The sequence below is a fragment of the Micropterus salmoides genome, unplaced genomic scaffold (assembly GCF_014851395.1).
Source record: "Micropterus salmoides isolate LMB-PRFRI ecotype aquatic unplaced genomic scaffold, ASM1485139v1 Ms_hic_scaffold_13, whole genome shotgun sequence".
NCBI classification, from domain to species: domain Eukaryota; kingdom Metazoa; phylum Chordata; class Actinopteri; order Centrarchiformes; family Centrarchidae; genus Micropterus; species Micropterus salmoides.
This window is the reverse complement of record NW_024040374.1, coordinates 19,503,721-19,517,098: the sequence shown is the minus strand read 5'-3', so window position 1 is coordinate 19,517,098 and position 13,378 is coordinate 19,503,721. Positions and strand designations below refer to the sequence as shown.

Sequence of the window (13,378 nt, the reverse complement as noted above, 5' to 3'; positions counted from 1 at the left end):
GAAAACATCCTACAGGAATGTGTGAACAATGTCAGGAGGCTGAAACAGTAGAACATATTCTTATAACATGCAGGAAATTTACTCAGGAAAGACAAGAAATGATAACACAGTTAACAAAAATAGGACGGATAGATAATACAGTAAAAGGTTTATTGGAGTATGGAGAAAGTGTGGAGGGTAGGAAATGGATATTTAGTTTTCTGAGGGCGACCGGATTAGATAGGCAGATGTAGTATGAATGGAAGCAAAGGGTAAATAAAACCTGAAGGTGGCAGTAATGCAACTCAATAGATGCCAGCTGCCGTAAAAATCCGAAGAAGAAGAAGAAGAAAAAAAATCACTATTCCGGTTTACGAAACGGGAGGCGGGTTTCTTCAAAACATTATGGCGTCGAGAAGAACAACAAAAGTGCCAAGTAGTTCTAAAAATGCCACCAACGACGCTAAAAGGTAGTCCTTGTCGTGTTTTCTTTTTATTTTGAGCGAGTGTCTGGATTTCGCTGGTTTGTGGCCAGGTTAATTTGAGAAGAATTTGATGCTAACGTTAACTTACACCGTTAACGGTTATGTTCTTTCATTTGGCTGAAGCTTAACGTGAAACTTTTCACACTGCTGGACCAGGCATGTGGCTAATAAGTAAAGAGGCTATAAAAGCAAGTAAATGAACATCTATATGCTTGTAAACTAACGTAACAAAGTAACTTAACGTAACTTAAGTTAGCTAAGCTAACATTAGCTTAGATTCGGGTAAAACAGTCAACATTTCTTTTGCAACTTGTGCTCTCATACATTATGGCATTTGACAGCTACTGTTTTGCTTGTTTTTCAAAAGTGGGAGCAATGCTAATAAAGCAAACAACAGTGGAAACGCGAAGAAGAATGTTAAATGTAAGTATTCACAAAGCATGAGTCTGCGGGCGTAATGAATTGTTCGTGTTGTCACTTAAGTCATAGAAAATATGTTACCGAAGTTCCACTAACGTTACAAGGATTACTTTATAGTGACACGCCAACCTAAAATCAGTTTGAAATGGTTTGATTATAATCTTCCAATGGTGAAAAGTTGTTACAGCAGAAAAGTAATAAAGTGTAGATAGAAAACATCTTAAAACATTTCTGTAATATTCTTTTCTGTTCGCTCATTTTACTTCAAAACTGATGATAGATACTGCTTTGTGCTGCCAACCTAAAGTGTAGTATTTATTATGACAAATTACTTAGCAAGACATTTGTTGTAAATGCACTCATCTTGACTCGCTTCTTTGGACCATGGTGGAATTCTTAAATTAAATGTCACCGTTTTTTTCAAAAGATATGAGACATGCATCAGTGAGTTCAACTATGGTTAACTAAACTTCAGTTTTTGTTTATATGTTTTCCTTTAGCAAGTGGGACTTTTGTCAAGTCTCGATATATGCAGGCTGCTGAGAAGATATCTCTTTCAAAGGTAATGCTATCCCCCCACCCCTCCTCCTAATTTCATGTAAACTATGTGTTTCACTTGTTGTGATCCAACTACATTAGGTATTGTTACTTAGGGTATGGGCCTAACTGCTGTATATGTGTGTATATATATATATACTGTATAATATTCAGTGAACATTTTAAATAATTAGTTCACTATATTTTTCTTCTGCCTCCCTTGTGTCTATGCACTTGTGTTTTGATTTCTTTCTGTATGTTGTCACATTTTTGACATTCCGCATCTGTATGTCATTGCACCCCTGTAACTGTTAACAGAGTAACTCGCTCACCAATGAATCTATTGCTGTGCCACCAAGGCCTTCCTCACCTAAACCCAGCGGTGTCAAACCAAAGGTGGGCACTCCACCAAGACGCTCAATGGTCCCACAGGCACTAGCAGCATGTAAGTACTTCCTGTGGTAATAATTGTGAATGTGTATATTTGCATTGATTATGGTAACTTTAGTGTGCCCTTGCAGTAATCGTGTTAACTTTAATGTACTTTACAGCTTTAAAGAAGGTATTTTTTTCAGGTGTAAAGGCTATGTTGTTGATACTTTTTGTATTGTGGATGATTTTGGTTGATTCAATTAATACCCTGGCCTGCGGTGAATCCTGGCGGTGCAAGATCTTTTTTAAAAAACTTATTTCCCCATGTGTTCTGATTTAAGTCTGTAACACTGTCTAAATGGGAACTATGAATAATTGTTCCTTGTTTCATGTTATCTTCCTCACAGCAATGATGTCAAATGAAAGCCAGCCATCACTGCTAGGGAAACGTATTCTGCAGTCCACTTTCTCAGATGGACACTGCTTTGAACCAGATTTTGATATTTCAGTCATTAAAGGTAAATTCAACCCTGAAATACTAAAGTTATTTACACATGGGGGTATCCTGTAACATATTTCATCTGTCTCTCTAAGAAAATACAGTGATTGAAAATGCAGTAGAACCGGAGAAAATTGCAGAGATTGAGATGCAAACATTCCAACTGGCCTACCTCACAGCTAAGGTGAGTAAGTCTAACATAAGTGCTGTAATCTGCTTTCAATGTATCTGCTTTGTTAAATCCGTGAATGCTTACATCTTTAGATAAAACACTATCATCTCAGTACTTTTTAATGACTTGTCCACTGTCTTCTGTGGGTAATAAACTTCACATCAGAGTCCTGTGCTGTGAATCATCTGGCTCTTTATCTTTGATCTTTGACTTAAGATGGAGAGCAACACCATGAAGTATATGGCTGAGGCAGAGGCAAGGATCCTGCAGATGATGGAGGAAGAAGAGGTGCTGTATAATGAGGTCCAAGCCAAGAAGCGCCAGTTCCTCCTCATGGAGAAGAAAAGGCTGGTGAATGAACTGGTAGATTTGCAGGTCAGGAAACAACCTACTTTTTGTAGTGACCTTTTGAATATGTGGCCTGTTTAATAAAAATACAACTATTGCATGCATGAAATAGCTATGTGAAAGAAGAACATGAATTTCCTTTCTTTTCGCCAATCTAATTGCTCCTAATTATAATGACAGACATCATGTGAATGTCACCACCTTGCCAAACGGCAGCAAACGTAGCTGAATATTACGTAATAATGTATGGCAGAATATGTAACACAAAAATGAGACATTTATCGCTGGTGACACTTTACTACTCTTCCATACTTATGCTCCATTGACACATCAATGCTTTTTGATAAGAAGGTTCAATCAAAATAGCTGGTTAAAAAGTTTTTTTGGAATTGTATTTTCAAATGTCAAAATTGTATCATTTGTTTGTGTATTAAATAGTGTGAGCACATGATTTTAATCCTAAGATTATTTTCCGTTAGATTGCTGCACTGACCCCTGTGGCAGAAGCTGTTGAGCACTTCACAAAGGACTACAAGTCTTTTGCTACCGCTGTTGACGCCACCCGACATGAACTGCCTGTCAAGAATTTCTACATTGACGGGGACACGGGGGAATTTCTAGGTTGTTGTTACTATCTTTTAGAAGTGATTAAAATGTTAAAGTTACACAGAACAGCTTTATTACTCCTAAATGAATTAGTTTAACATTCGAACGCCTCAGCTAATCTGCTTCATCAGGGCCGTGTGTAAATGTTTTGTTCAGACTGCTCCTGGCAATATAAGGCCCCATCCACACTACTCCGTTTTAGTTTACAAACGGAGAATTAAAACAAATACGGTCTGCGTCCACACCAGCGTTTTAGCTGCGTTTTGGAGTTGATCTCCGTCTACATTAAAACGACTGAAAACGCATCTATTGGCCGTGGGCCATGCACTTGCCGGTGTAAACATGAAGCAGATGGTCTCTTCCTGGTTACAGAAGATTTGGCGAAAGAAAAAATAAATACAGACAACGTTTTTTTTTTTTGCATGCACCAATAAGGAGCTGGGACTGTTACTGAATTATCACAGGAGTGTGGCGGCGGAAAACAGACTGGGGAGTCGTTGCAAAGTAAATATGGCGACATGCACAGTACAAGTGTAGGCAGATAAGTAATATTTGCACGGTACATAATATTTTAATAAAAATACCATGTCAAAAACCCGGTCAGTAGCACCTTGTTTCTGCTTTGCATGACAACAGAGAGCCGAGCAGGAGCGGCTGCATCATCATTTCTAAAGTCCTCCGTTTTGGCCCGTCTTCACTAAAACGCCCTCCGGACTTTTGAAACGCAAAACGCGGTCGGCAGCGTTTCTAAACTTCTCTGTTTTAGGTCTTCGTTTTCGCCGTTGTAGTCTGGACGGGAGGAGCAAACGTAGCAAAAGGTCTCTGTTTTAATTCGAAAACACAGTAGTGTGGATAAGTTAACAACTTAAACTACAATCTGATACTGATTCCGACAATGGAAAATTTAAATTGGTGGGTGCATGGAAATGTGTATATAATCAGTCCTGCCCAGCTCAAACCAGTGAGAGGAACACAGACTAAACAAATACATGAGTTGCTAATGTAAATAACCTGTATTATTCTGACTTTGGGTGGAAATTGGTGTGTTGTAGGAACTTATTGGTTATAGAAGAAAAAGTTTTCAGGGTCTTCACCTAAGAAATTTCATTTTAATCAACTTGCTTCTGGATTTTGACAATTTGTTACACAATTGATTTATTACATTATATTTTACAGAAAGTTATGATAAATGTTAGAATAATTGTATCCACCCGTGTCTACCCATTTTAGATAAAGCAGAGACGTGCCTGAAGGAGACTGAGAAGTTGCTGGTGGAGTGCACAGAGGGAGATCGTAAGGACAACAGCACTTCTCTAGAGTGCCTTAGGGACATGAAAATGACATCAAAGGACATCAGTCAGCAGCTATCAGGGTAGGCACCTATATAGAGAACTGCTGAGAACACAGTCTCCTCACTGTCAGCTTTTTGATTTATTCTGCTTTAGTTCCTTGCCAAAGTTTACTGTATGACATGACTGCTTTTACATAAATTGTTCATGACAATATCCTTTTTAAAGAGAGATTCATGTTATAAGGTGGAAACAAGACTTTTATACTACTTTATCACTTTGTTACTTTTATTTTTAAAGGAGTGAGCCCTGGCAAGTATTCAGTAGCACATAAAAATTGCATCCTTACTTTGACGTGGTTGCACTTAAACATTGGTGTTTTTTCCATTTCCATAGTGCATTTTCAGAGCTGCTGGAGCTGTCCTCATTGGTCAGCCGCCAAACAGTCCATGTCCAGCAAGCCGCAGAGGAAGAACAGCTTGGCACTGCAAGAACCCTTGAGCTCTACTGCCCCAAAAAGTGAAAGATGCCACTTGGCATGGGATACACAGTACATGCACTTTGGATACTCCTCCACCCCTGATTTCCCCCAGTTTTTTTGTATATTGTTACCATTTTGTGTCTTGTTTTGTTTTGTTTTTTTACTGCGATTTATTTGCATCTGTATGATGTCATATTGTAAATTTTGGATGAGTGATACTGTGTATGGACCATTGTTAATAAATTGAACATAAAGCAATAAAAGTCAATGTGGACATATCAATAAGTTTGTAACAGTTTGTGTTAAACAGTTGCACAAAAAACGTAAATCTGAATGGGTCTTACTTCAGGCAAACTGAATACGTAAGTTAATACAGAAGGCATGGCCAAGTTTAAATGCACATTAGATTCATGTTGGCTCATTTAGAAAACTACCACAAATTAATAATCATCTGATTTAGGAGCAGTGTGAAGTCCAGTTTTATGAATGTGTTCTTCTCTTCTCAGTTTGTGCCTGTAGTTTACATTTTATTGTAATAAACGAACGAGGCGCAAACTGAGGTTAGTTTTGTACATGCTGGGAAACGGTGCAGGTGACTGCAGGGGCGGGGTATAAAAACGGCGCTGTCAAGTCGGACACATTCTACCTGCGCGAGCTTACTGTGAGCTGAGATCAATGACTGATCTCGCGTCATTTGCAAAGAAAAATTCCGCGAGACTAGGCAAAAGTGTGGTTCCAACTTGGTGCAGCCGGGGAAAAGCAACTGCGACCGCCTTGCTCCCGCGAGGTTGTAATGTCATGTGACGTGGTGACGTTTTGCAGCGCCGGCGAAAGTCTTTTTTGATGATCCCCAACACTGGTGGATGCGAAGGAAACAACTGTTGGGAATTTCTGTTTTTCGCTGCAACCTAAAAGTAAGAATAAGGCAATTCGTCAACTTTTTCAACAGGACTTTAGGAGTATTGCTGTATCATATTGGTCCTCATTTGTTGGAGAGATTTGTTGGGGAAAAGTTTTAACCAAAGTCAAAGAGATCTCATTCAAAATGCTTCACAGGTTTTACCCCACTAACTATTACCTGCAAAAACTGAAAAAGGACTTGGACATCAGCTGTACTTTCTGTGAAGAACTAAACAAAATGCTGGTGCATTTATTTTGGTCTTGCCCACACACCAAGAAACTTTGGAGCAAAATGTCTCAGTTTATTGTTGTCCATATTTACCCTCAATTTGCAATGCGGTGGGAAAATGAATTGTTTGGATTCAGTAAACATGACAAAAATTTATGTTCAGAGTATAATGTGGTAAATTTGCTTATTGTTTTAACCAAATTTTATTTGCACAAGTCAAAAATTCTTAAAAAAGAAACCAACCTTTCTGGAGCTTGCTGCTAACATTAAGCACTATGTTCTTTCAATATCTGAGTGTACAAACAAAAAAGCTGTTAAATCATATGACCTCTATAAGCTTTACAAGATATTTATTAAAAAAATTGTTTTGCCTTTGTTAAAATTATACTTTTTTTTTTTTTTTTTGAAAATCCTTGACCTCCCTGGCTTATTTATGATATGCCTTATTTTAAGTCCAGCATGCATCACGTTAAGTTAGCGCTGCGCAGCGCCGCATTAAGTCAAACGCACCTAATAATATACATCATTTAATTTAATTTAAATTCATGCCCCTCAAACCATCACGGCCAATCCCGGATGTGACGTCATATCAAAACAACACGGTTTCATTGGATGATGGCGGAAAGTGACGAGCTGTCTTTTCTGAAAGACCAATGAACCGCGGGAGAGGGCATCGTCGTGTGTGAGTACATGTGTTTTTATATCCCATATATTAAGCATTTAGTCGAAAATGGTTTCCAAAGCCAAGTCTTTTATTGCATGTTGACAGCTGGTATCGTGTAAGTTAAGTATTGTTGAATAGAAACGCCATTCGGGCGTTATCTGTCGTTGGTAGTTGGCTAACTGTCGTAGCTAGCTAAGTTACTGACTAACGTTAACGTTAGGTCAGACGTCACCACAACTTCTAGCTAGCTAGCTGATGTACGTAAGAGCCACAATTACTAGAATGTTATGGTGGTTACCAGCTCACTTACTAACAACTGGTAAAACGTTGCTGTATGTCCTTTTTTGCATCACTTTTAGACAGTGCAGCTCAATAACAAAGGTCAGATAAAGCTATCATGGCAGCGACGATAAAGGTTCGGTATTTTAGATTCAGTTTCGTTAAAGAAAGGACATGGACTAACATTAAAGTTTGGAAGAACAAAATGCAACTAACAAACACGAACTTCACTCAAAATTACAAAGATGTATAGGTAGCTGTACTTTCATAAGCTAAATGTGAAAACAACAGTGTCAATGAAATAACGTTCCAATATACTAAGAACAGGGGGTTAAGAAAACATTTGGCACACTTCTCAATCTCAAAGAAATATCCATATCTACAGAAAAAAAGTCTACCATATTCAGTCAGAGCAGAGTTGAGTATTACATTTGCTATGGGTCAGTGGGTATAGCAGGTTGTGAGGTGTGAATGCCGCCACACAAGAGAAGACGCTGCTCTTGTGTGTGCTTGTATGTGATTCTTATCTGACTACGTTTTCAGCTAAAAAACACCTGAAACCTGTTTCCCTCAAGCAGCTCTCATTCTCAGAGGAGGGGTGCACCAGCAGGAGGGGAATGGAGACAGAGGAATGAAGCGCAATGGCGAGGCCAAGGCAAAACACAGGGGAGGGAGGTGGAGGAGAATGAGAGACGTGAGCAACAGGTCAAAGAAACCTTGCCCAGGGGGACCTGCCAGACCATGTGCCCCGCTCGTGAGCTGCGGGACCGTGAGGCGCAGTGCCGCCTTCACCGTTTCGAGATGTTAGCCGGCACAGAAAGAGATCGACGGCCCAGGGGAGACTCCTTGCGTGCTGTCAAAGAGTATTCCAGACCAGCAGCTGGGAAAGACTCAACGAACCCCCCTGACCTTCGTCCACCTGCAGTGTTGCTGAAAACTGTCTGTTACCTTATTGATGACATCGCTGCCTCCCCTCATCCTGAACCTTGGACGGAGGCTAGTAGAATTTACACATTATTACAATTGTTCATTTGAATTTGGTCAAGAGAAACTGTAAATCCATATATTAAGGGAGTTATTCACTTAGAATTGAAACTTTTGGCATTATCTACACACACCCTTAAAGACAGTTGAAACATCAGTTATATTTTATTTTATATTATAGTTATTAACACACAGGCAGTTAGCCCGAACAGCTTTATTTACACATCCTCCAAATCAACACACATGTCCAGGAACCTATTCTTGTGTGTATCAAAATGGCCCTAAGTGACCATATACCATATATATAGCAAGTAAATATTAGGCCTTTAGAAGCACTGTGCAGTTGTTCAGCTTGTGTGCATTTTTACTTTTTCACAAGAACAAGCTGTGTGGCTAACAAACCAACAAAACCTTCAGTGGCCATAGAAATATTATGAATATATTTTGCAGAAAAATTAAGGTGACACGTTACAATTTAAGGATCAAGGCTGAAGGCTTAATTTTCTTACTAGCCCAGTAACCCACTGTAACATTGAAGTTGCTGCCACAAATTCATAACAAATTGTTTTATTACAATTTAACTGTCTTCCAGGTGTACAGCTTCGTCTTTGATCGGCTTCGAGGTGTGAAGCAGGACATGATCATCCAGAGGGTGTCTGGGTCAAACTGTGTGGCCATTTTAGAGCGCACGGTGCGTTTCTTCATCTACGCCTCTTATCGGCTCTGTGGTGAGCCCCTGCGGCTCTACGACCCACGCATTAACGACACGCACCTACAGGAGAATCTGAGTTGGCTGTTGGATTGCTACGCAACTGGAACAGGGCCACATCCCAACCAAGAAGAGTTCCAGGCTCTCGGTCTGCTGTACAACTTGGGTTGGTTGCAGTGTTTAATAGTTTAATACTTGAAAGAGTTTTTGTTTTGGTGTTTTTGCATCTACAGTGGGGAGAACAAGTATTTGTTACACTGCTGATTTTGCAGGTTTTCCTACTTACAAAGCATGTAGAGGTCTGTCATTTTTATCATAGGTACACTTCAACTGTGAGAGACGGAATCTAAAACAAAAATCCAGAAAATCACATTGTATAATTTTTAAATAATTAATTTGCATTTTATTGCATGACACAAGTATTTGATCACCTACCAACCAGTAAGAATTCTGGCTCTCACAGACCTGTTAGTTCTTCTTTAAGAAGCCCTCCTGTTCTCCACTCATTACCTGTATTAACTGCACCTGTTTGAACTCGTTACCTGTATAAAAGACACCTGTCCACACACCCAAACAGACTCCAACCTCTCCACAATGGCCAAGACCGGATAGCTGTGTAAGGACATCAGGGATAAAATTGTAGACCTGCACAAGGCTGGCATGGGCTACAGGACAATCAGGTCAATCTCCCTTGATCTGGGGCTCCATGCAAGATCTCACCTCGTGGGGCGTCAGTTATCATGAGGAAGATGAGGGATCAGCCCAGAACTACACGGCAGGACCTGGTCAATGACCTGAAGAGAGCTGGGACCACAGTCTCAGAGAAAACCATTAGTAACACACTACGCCTTCATGGATTAAAATCCTGCAGTGCACGCAAGGTCCCCCTGCTCAAGCCAGCGCATGTCCAGGCCCGTCTGAAGTTTGCCAATGACCATCTGGATGATCCAGAGGAGGAATGGGAGAAGGTCATGTGGTCTGCTGAGACAAAATGGAGCTTTATGGTCTAAACTCCACTCGCTGTGTTTGGAGGAAGAAGGATGAGTACAACCTCCAAGAACACCATCCCAACCGTGAAACATGGAGGTGGAAACATCATTCTTTGGGGATGCTTTTCTGCAAAGGGGACAGGATGACTGCTCTGTATTGAGAGGAGGATGGATGGGGCCATGTATCGTGAGATCTTGGCCAACAACCTCCTTCCCTCAGTAAGAGCATTGAAGATGGGTGGTGGCTGGGTCTAACAGCATGACGACAACCCGAAACACACAGCCAGGGCAACTAAGAAGCATCTCAAGGTCCTGGAGTGGCCTAGCCAGTCTCCAGACCTGAACCCAATAGAAAATCTTTGGAGGGAGCTGAAAGTCCGTATTGCCCAGCGACAGACCCGAAACCTGAAGGATCTGGAGAAGGTCTGTATGGAGGAGTGGGCCAAAATCCCTGCTGCAGTGCATGCAAACCTGGTCAAAAACTACAGGAAACGTATGATCCCTGAAATTGCAAACAAAGGTTTTTGTACCAAATATTAAGTTCTGCTTTTCTGATGTATCAAATACTTATGTCATGCAATAAAAAGCAAATTAATTATTTAAAAATCATACAATGTGATTTTTCTTTTAGATTCTGTCTCACAGTTGAAGTGTACCTAAAGTTACAGACCTCTACATGCTTTGTAAGTAGGAAAACCTGAGCAGTGTATCAAATACTTGTTCTCCCCACTGTATGTCCAGTTATTGGCAATAAAGAGTGTCACCCCGGCAGAATAAATAATCCTGCTTTTGAAATATATACTCAAGGTTCGTCAGGTATCCTTACAACTTAAAGGATCATTTCTTCACGCTTGCTTTGTTTTTCATCATTGCCCCCAGGTTCAGCTCGGGCCACGCAGCACATCATGGAGCTCCCTGGGCGACTCCGCAGCTCTCCTGCCATCACACTCGCTCTTTCCATCAACAGAGCTTTTCTGGAGCGAAACCCTGTGTGTTTGTTCCGATTGTCTCAGAGGTTAAACTTCCTGCAGAGCTGTGCACTGCACCGTCATCTGGTGGCGTGTCGTAGAGATCTGCTGCTTATATACAGCCACGGATTCAGCAGCCGCAACTGTCGCTTTCCTCTTGACAGACTGGCTCGGCTCTTGTCCTTAGACACGTCACTCACAGCTCGACTCTGTCAGGCGCACGGAGTGGAGGTTAACAAGGACAACCAAGTGGTGTTCTCCAAGGCTGCTTTCACTGAGCCTGAACAAGGGAAACTGCACTGCAAACTGTATCACAACATAGTGGCTGAGAAACAGAGAGACCTCAGTATTGGGAACGTAATTCACGGTTGTGCTTGAGACAAATAGGAGGAGTGGCTCAATAATACAAGTAATGTGTTGCTTTATTGGTTTTCACAGGGAAAGTGTATGCTTGCTCCAGTCCCTGTACAACTCTGCAATCACTGTGCAGCTGGCAGGGGTTTAAAGTCTTGTTTAAGGACACTTCAGCAGTGCAGCTGTCTTGTAATTAAGTGGTTTTATCTTTCTATTCTTGTTATTGGATTTGAGCCTTGGGGCTTCCTTGTAGGATGCTCAACGCCAGTATGTTTTACCAATAAAATACTTTACATAATGTTAAACTCAAGGTTCAGGGTTGTTGAGCTAATTTTGTGCCATGCTCTACCTAAGAGAGGCTGAACTCAGGGGGAAAAAAGTTCCCTCTTGGTTCTGAATGTGCTTTTACATGCTCATCATGGACTTGGTCTGTGAATTACTTTAAGATGTGAATTACTTCTTAAATTGTTACTGTTAACTGGTTATATTAATAGTTTAAATATTATGTTTATGCCATATTGTGTTTTTGTCAAGTATTTCAGAACACCTCCTGGAAAAAGTACTGTGCATCACTGTTCGTTTATTCTCATCAATGCAGCTCCTCAGAAGCATTTCAATAAAATTTTGTTACCTAGAAGAGAAATGCCTTTGTTTTTTATCTGAACTCTGAGAGACTTCAGTGCATCTAAGCTCATTTACCACTTGAGGGCAGCATTTATCTGCAGAGGGCATTAACTCACTCCAATGAGTACAAAAGTAAGTGAGTAAAATGTAGATAACCCTGCCTCAAGTGTTTCTTTTGTGTGTGGTGGGGTGTTTTTGTTTTTTTAACTGTATTATCCAGCTCGGCAGTCTTGTGATGTTTTCCCAACGCAAAATTAACTGGTTGTAGCTGGTCGATCTGTTCTTTTGAGCTGTCAACTGAACCAAAAGTATGTGAAATGTGCAGGTAATTTGTAGTGGTTCAAACTGCGGGCTCCGTGCGTTCCTCGCGCTGGGGTTAGTCATGCTCTCGCAGCACACAAGTGAGACGAGGTATAGAAGTGAATGGAGCGCAGCTCGATACCAATCGCTCCCTGACTGTGTGGCTGAGCAGAGAGAAAAAGGACTTGAAAGAGATTACCGGGAACAATCTGGGACGCGAGGTTACACGGATTTTCACCTATCAAACATTTCTTTACAGTGACATTTCTGCTCGCTGAAGTGGGTGGACGCTTACAATTTGAAATGCTGAAATATGAGAGAACTGAACCGGGGCGGGTGAAGGCACATGGGAGAGGACTGTCCGTGTACTCTGGGCTCTAAAAGACGAAAAAAAAAAACCCAACACGATTTGCTTGGAACTGGATTTGGCGAAGTGGGATGATTACAAAAAGTTGACGAAGCTCTGCACACCTTTCACGCCAACCAGCCTCAATGGATAGATAGACGGAGGGGGCTGTAGACACAGACAGTTAAACTTTCATTTAACTTTTCATTAAGAGTTGGAAGATCCAACCTCCTTCAAAGGAGACAACCGATATACCAGCATTATTTCGGCTGCTGTGGCCAAAATGTTGCGGGTGTCTTTGACAGCTTTGAGTCTTTCATGGACTTTGTTCATCTGCAACGTGAGCAGAGCGTATGCACAAGAAAGACAGTAAGTAGCCTGTGTTGCATGTGTTGTCTTTGGAGTGTAGTGCTGTGCTTTTAAACTCACCACACGCATTTCCGATGCTCTCAAACGGGCATTGCAATATATAAAACATTAAACCCAGCCACAAAGTTTAAGATAAAATGGGAAAAGGCTGATTATTCAATTTACGTGACCTGCGGTCATAGCTACAGTAGCCATTTAATTAAACTATGCAGCAAGCATCTTGATCATTAAAGTGTAGGCTATATGGTCTACTACTGTCCTTATTGTCATTGTTTGTGAATATGAGGTTTTCATGTCATTACAGATAATGACATGAATGTACTATCACAACCTTGCCATTCATAGTTTTTCATTCACTGCTGTGCTATTGGACCTGCAAGCAGTTTAAGCGATATATTAAAGGCAGTCTGCACTGCTGATTTTGTTGTTCTAGGCCATGGCTGGAATATATCCAGCTTGTTCAGAGGTTGTCTTA

At 40.8% G+C, this 13,378-nt stretch overlaps 3 protein-coding genes across 5 annotated transcripts in view; all 3 read left to right on the top strand.

The window, feature by feature from the left end:
* The first annotated feature begins 329 nt into the window (after positions 1-329).
* On the top strand, positions 330-5,470 carry haus8 (HAUS augmin like complex subunit 8). Of its 2 annotated transcripts, none has more exons than XM_038716026.1 (10): positions 330-449; positions 832-887; positions 1,385-1,446; positions 1,740-1,866; positions 2,201-2,311; positions 2,388-2,476; positions 2,681-2,839; positions 3,292-3,433; positions 4,649-4,790; positions 5,104-5,470. In XM_038716026.1, the coding sequence occupies exons 1-10, from the start codon at positions 385-387 to the stop codon at positions 5,228-5,230; spliced, it is 1,080 nt and encodes a 359-aa protein (XP_038571954.1). In that variant the 5' UTR covers positions 330-384; the 3' UTR covers positions 5,231-5,470. The 2 variants fall into 2 exon arrangements, with proteins under 2 accessions (XP_038571954.1, XP_038571955.1); XM_038716027.1 differs by having other exon boundaries at positions 338-449; positions 1,781-1,866.
* A 1,416-nt stretch (positions 5,471-6,886) lies between these two features.
* Positions 6,887-11,903, top strand: sac3d1 (SAC3 domain containing 1). Of its 2 annotated transcripts, none has more exons than XM_038716023.1 (4): positions 6,887-6,999; positions 7,839-8,256; positions 8,837-9,119; positions 10,822-11,903. In XM_038716023.1, exons 1-4 carry the CDS (start codon positions 6,971-6,973, stop codon positions 11,286-11,288), a joined length of 1,197 nt encoding a protein of 398 aa, XP_038571951.1. In that variant the 5' UTR covers positions 6,887-6,970; the 3' UTR covers positions 11,289-11,903. The 2 variants fall into 2 exon arrangements, with proteins under 2 accessions (XP_038571951.1, XP_038571950.1); XM_038716022.1 differs by lacking the exon at positions 6,887-6,999 and adding an exon at positions 7,062-7,096.
* Positions 11,904-12,069: 166 nt separating this feature from the next.
* The window catches only part of cpamd8 (C3 and PZP like alpha-2-macroglobulin domain containing 8), a 43,216-nt gene continuing 41,907 nt past the window's right edge, over positions 12,070-13,378 (top strand). Inside the window, 1 exon segment of the mRNA XM_038716014.1 lies at positions 12,070-12,903. Within this exon segment, the coding sequence (XP_038571942.1) occupies positions 12,818-12,903 (86 nt within the window). The 5' untranslated portion in view covers positions 12,070-12,817.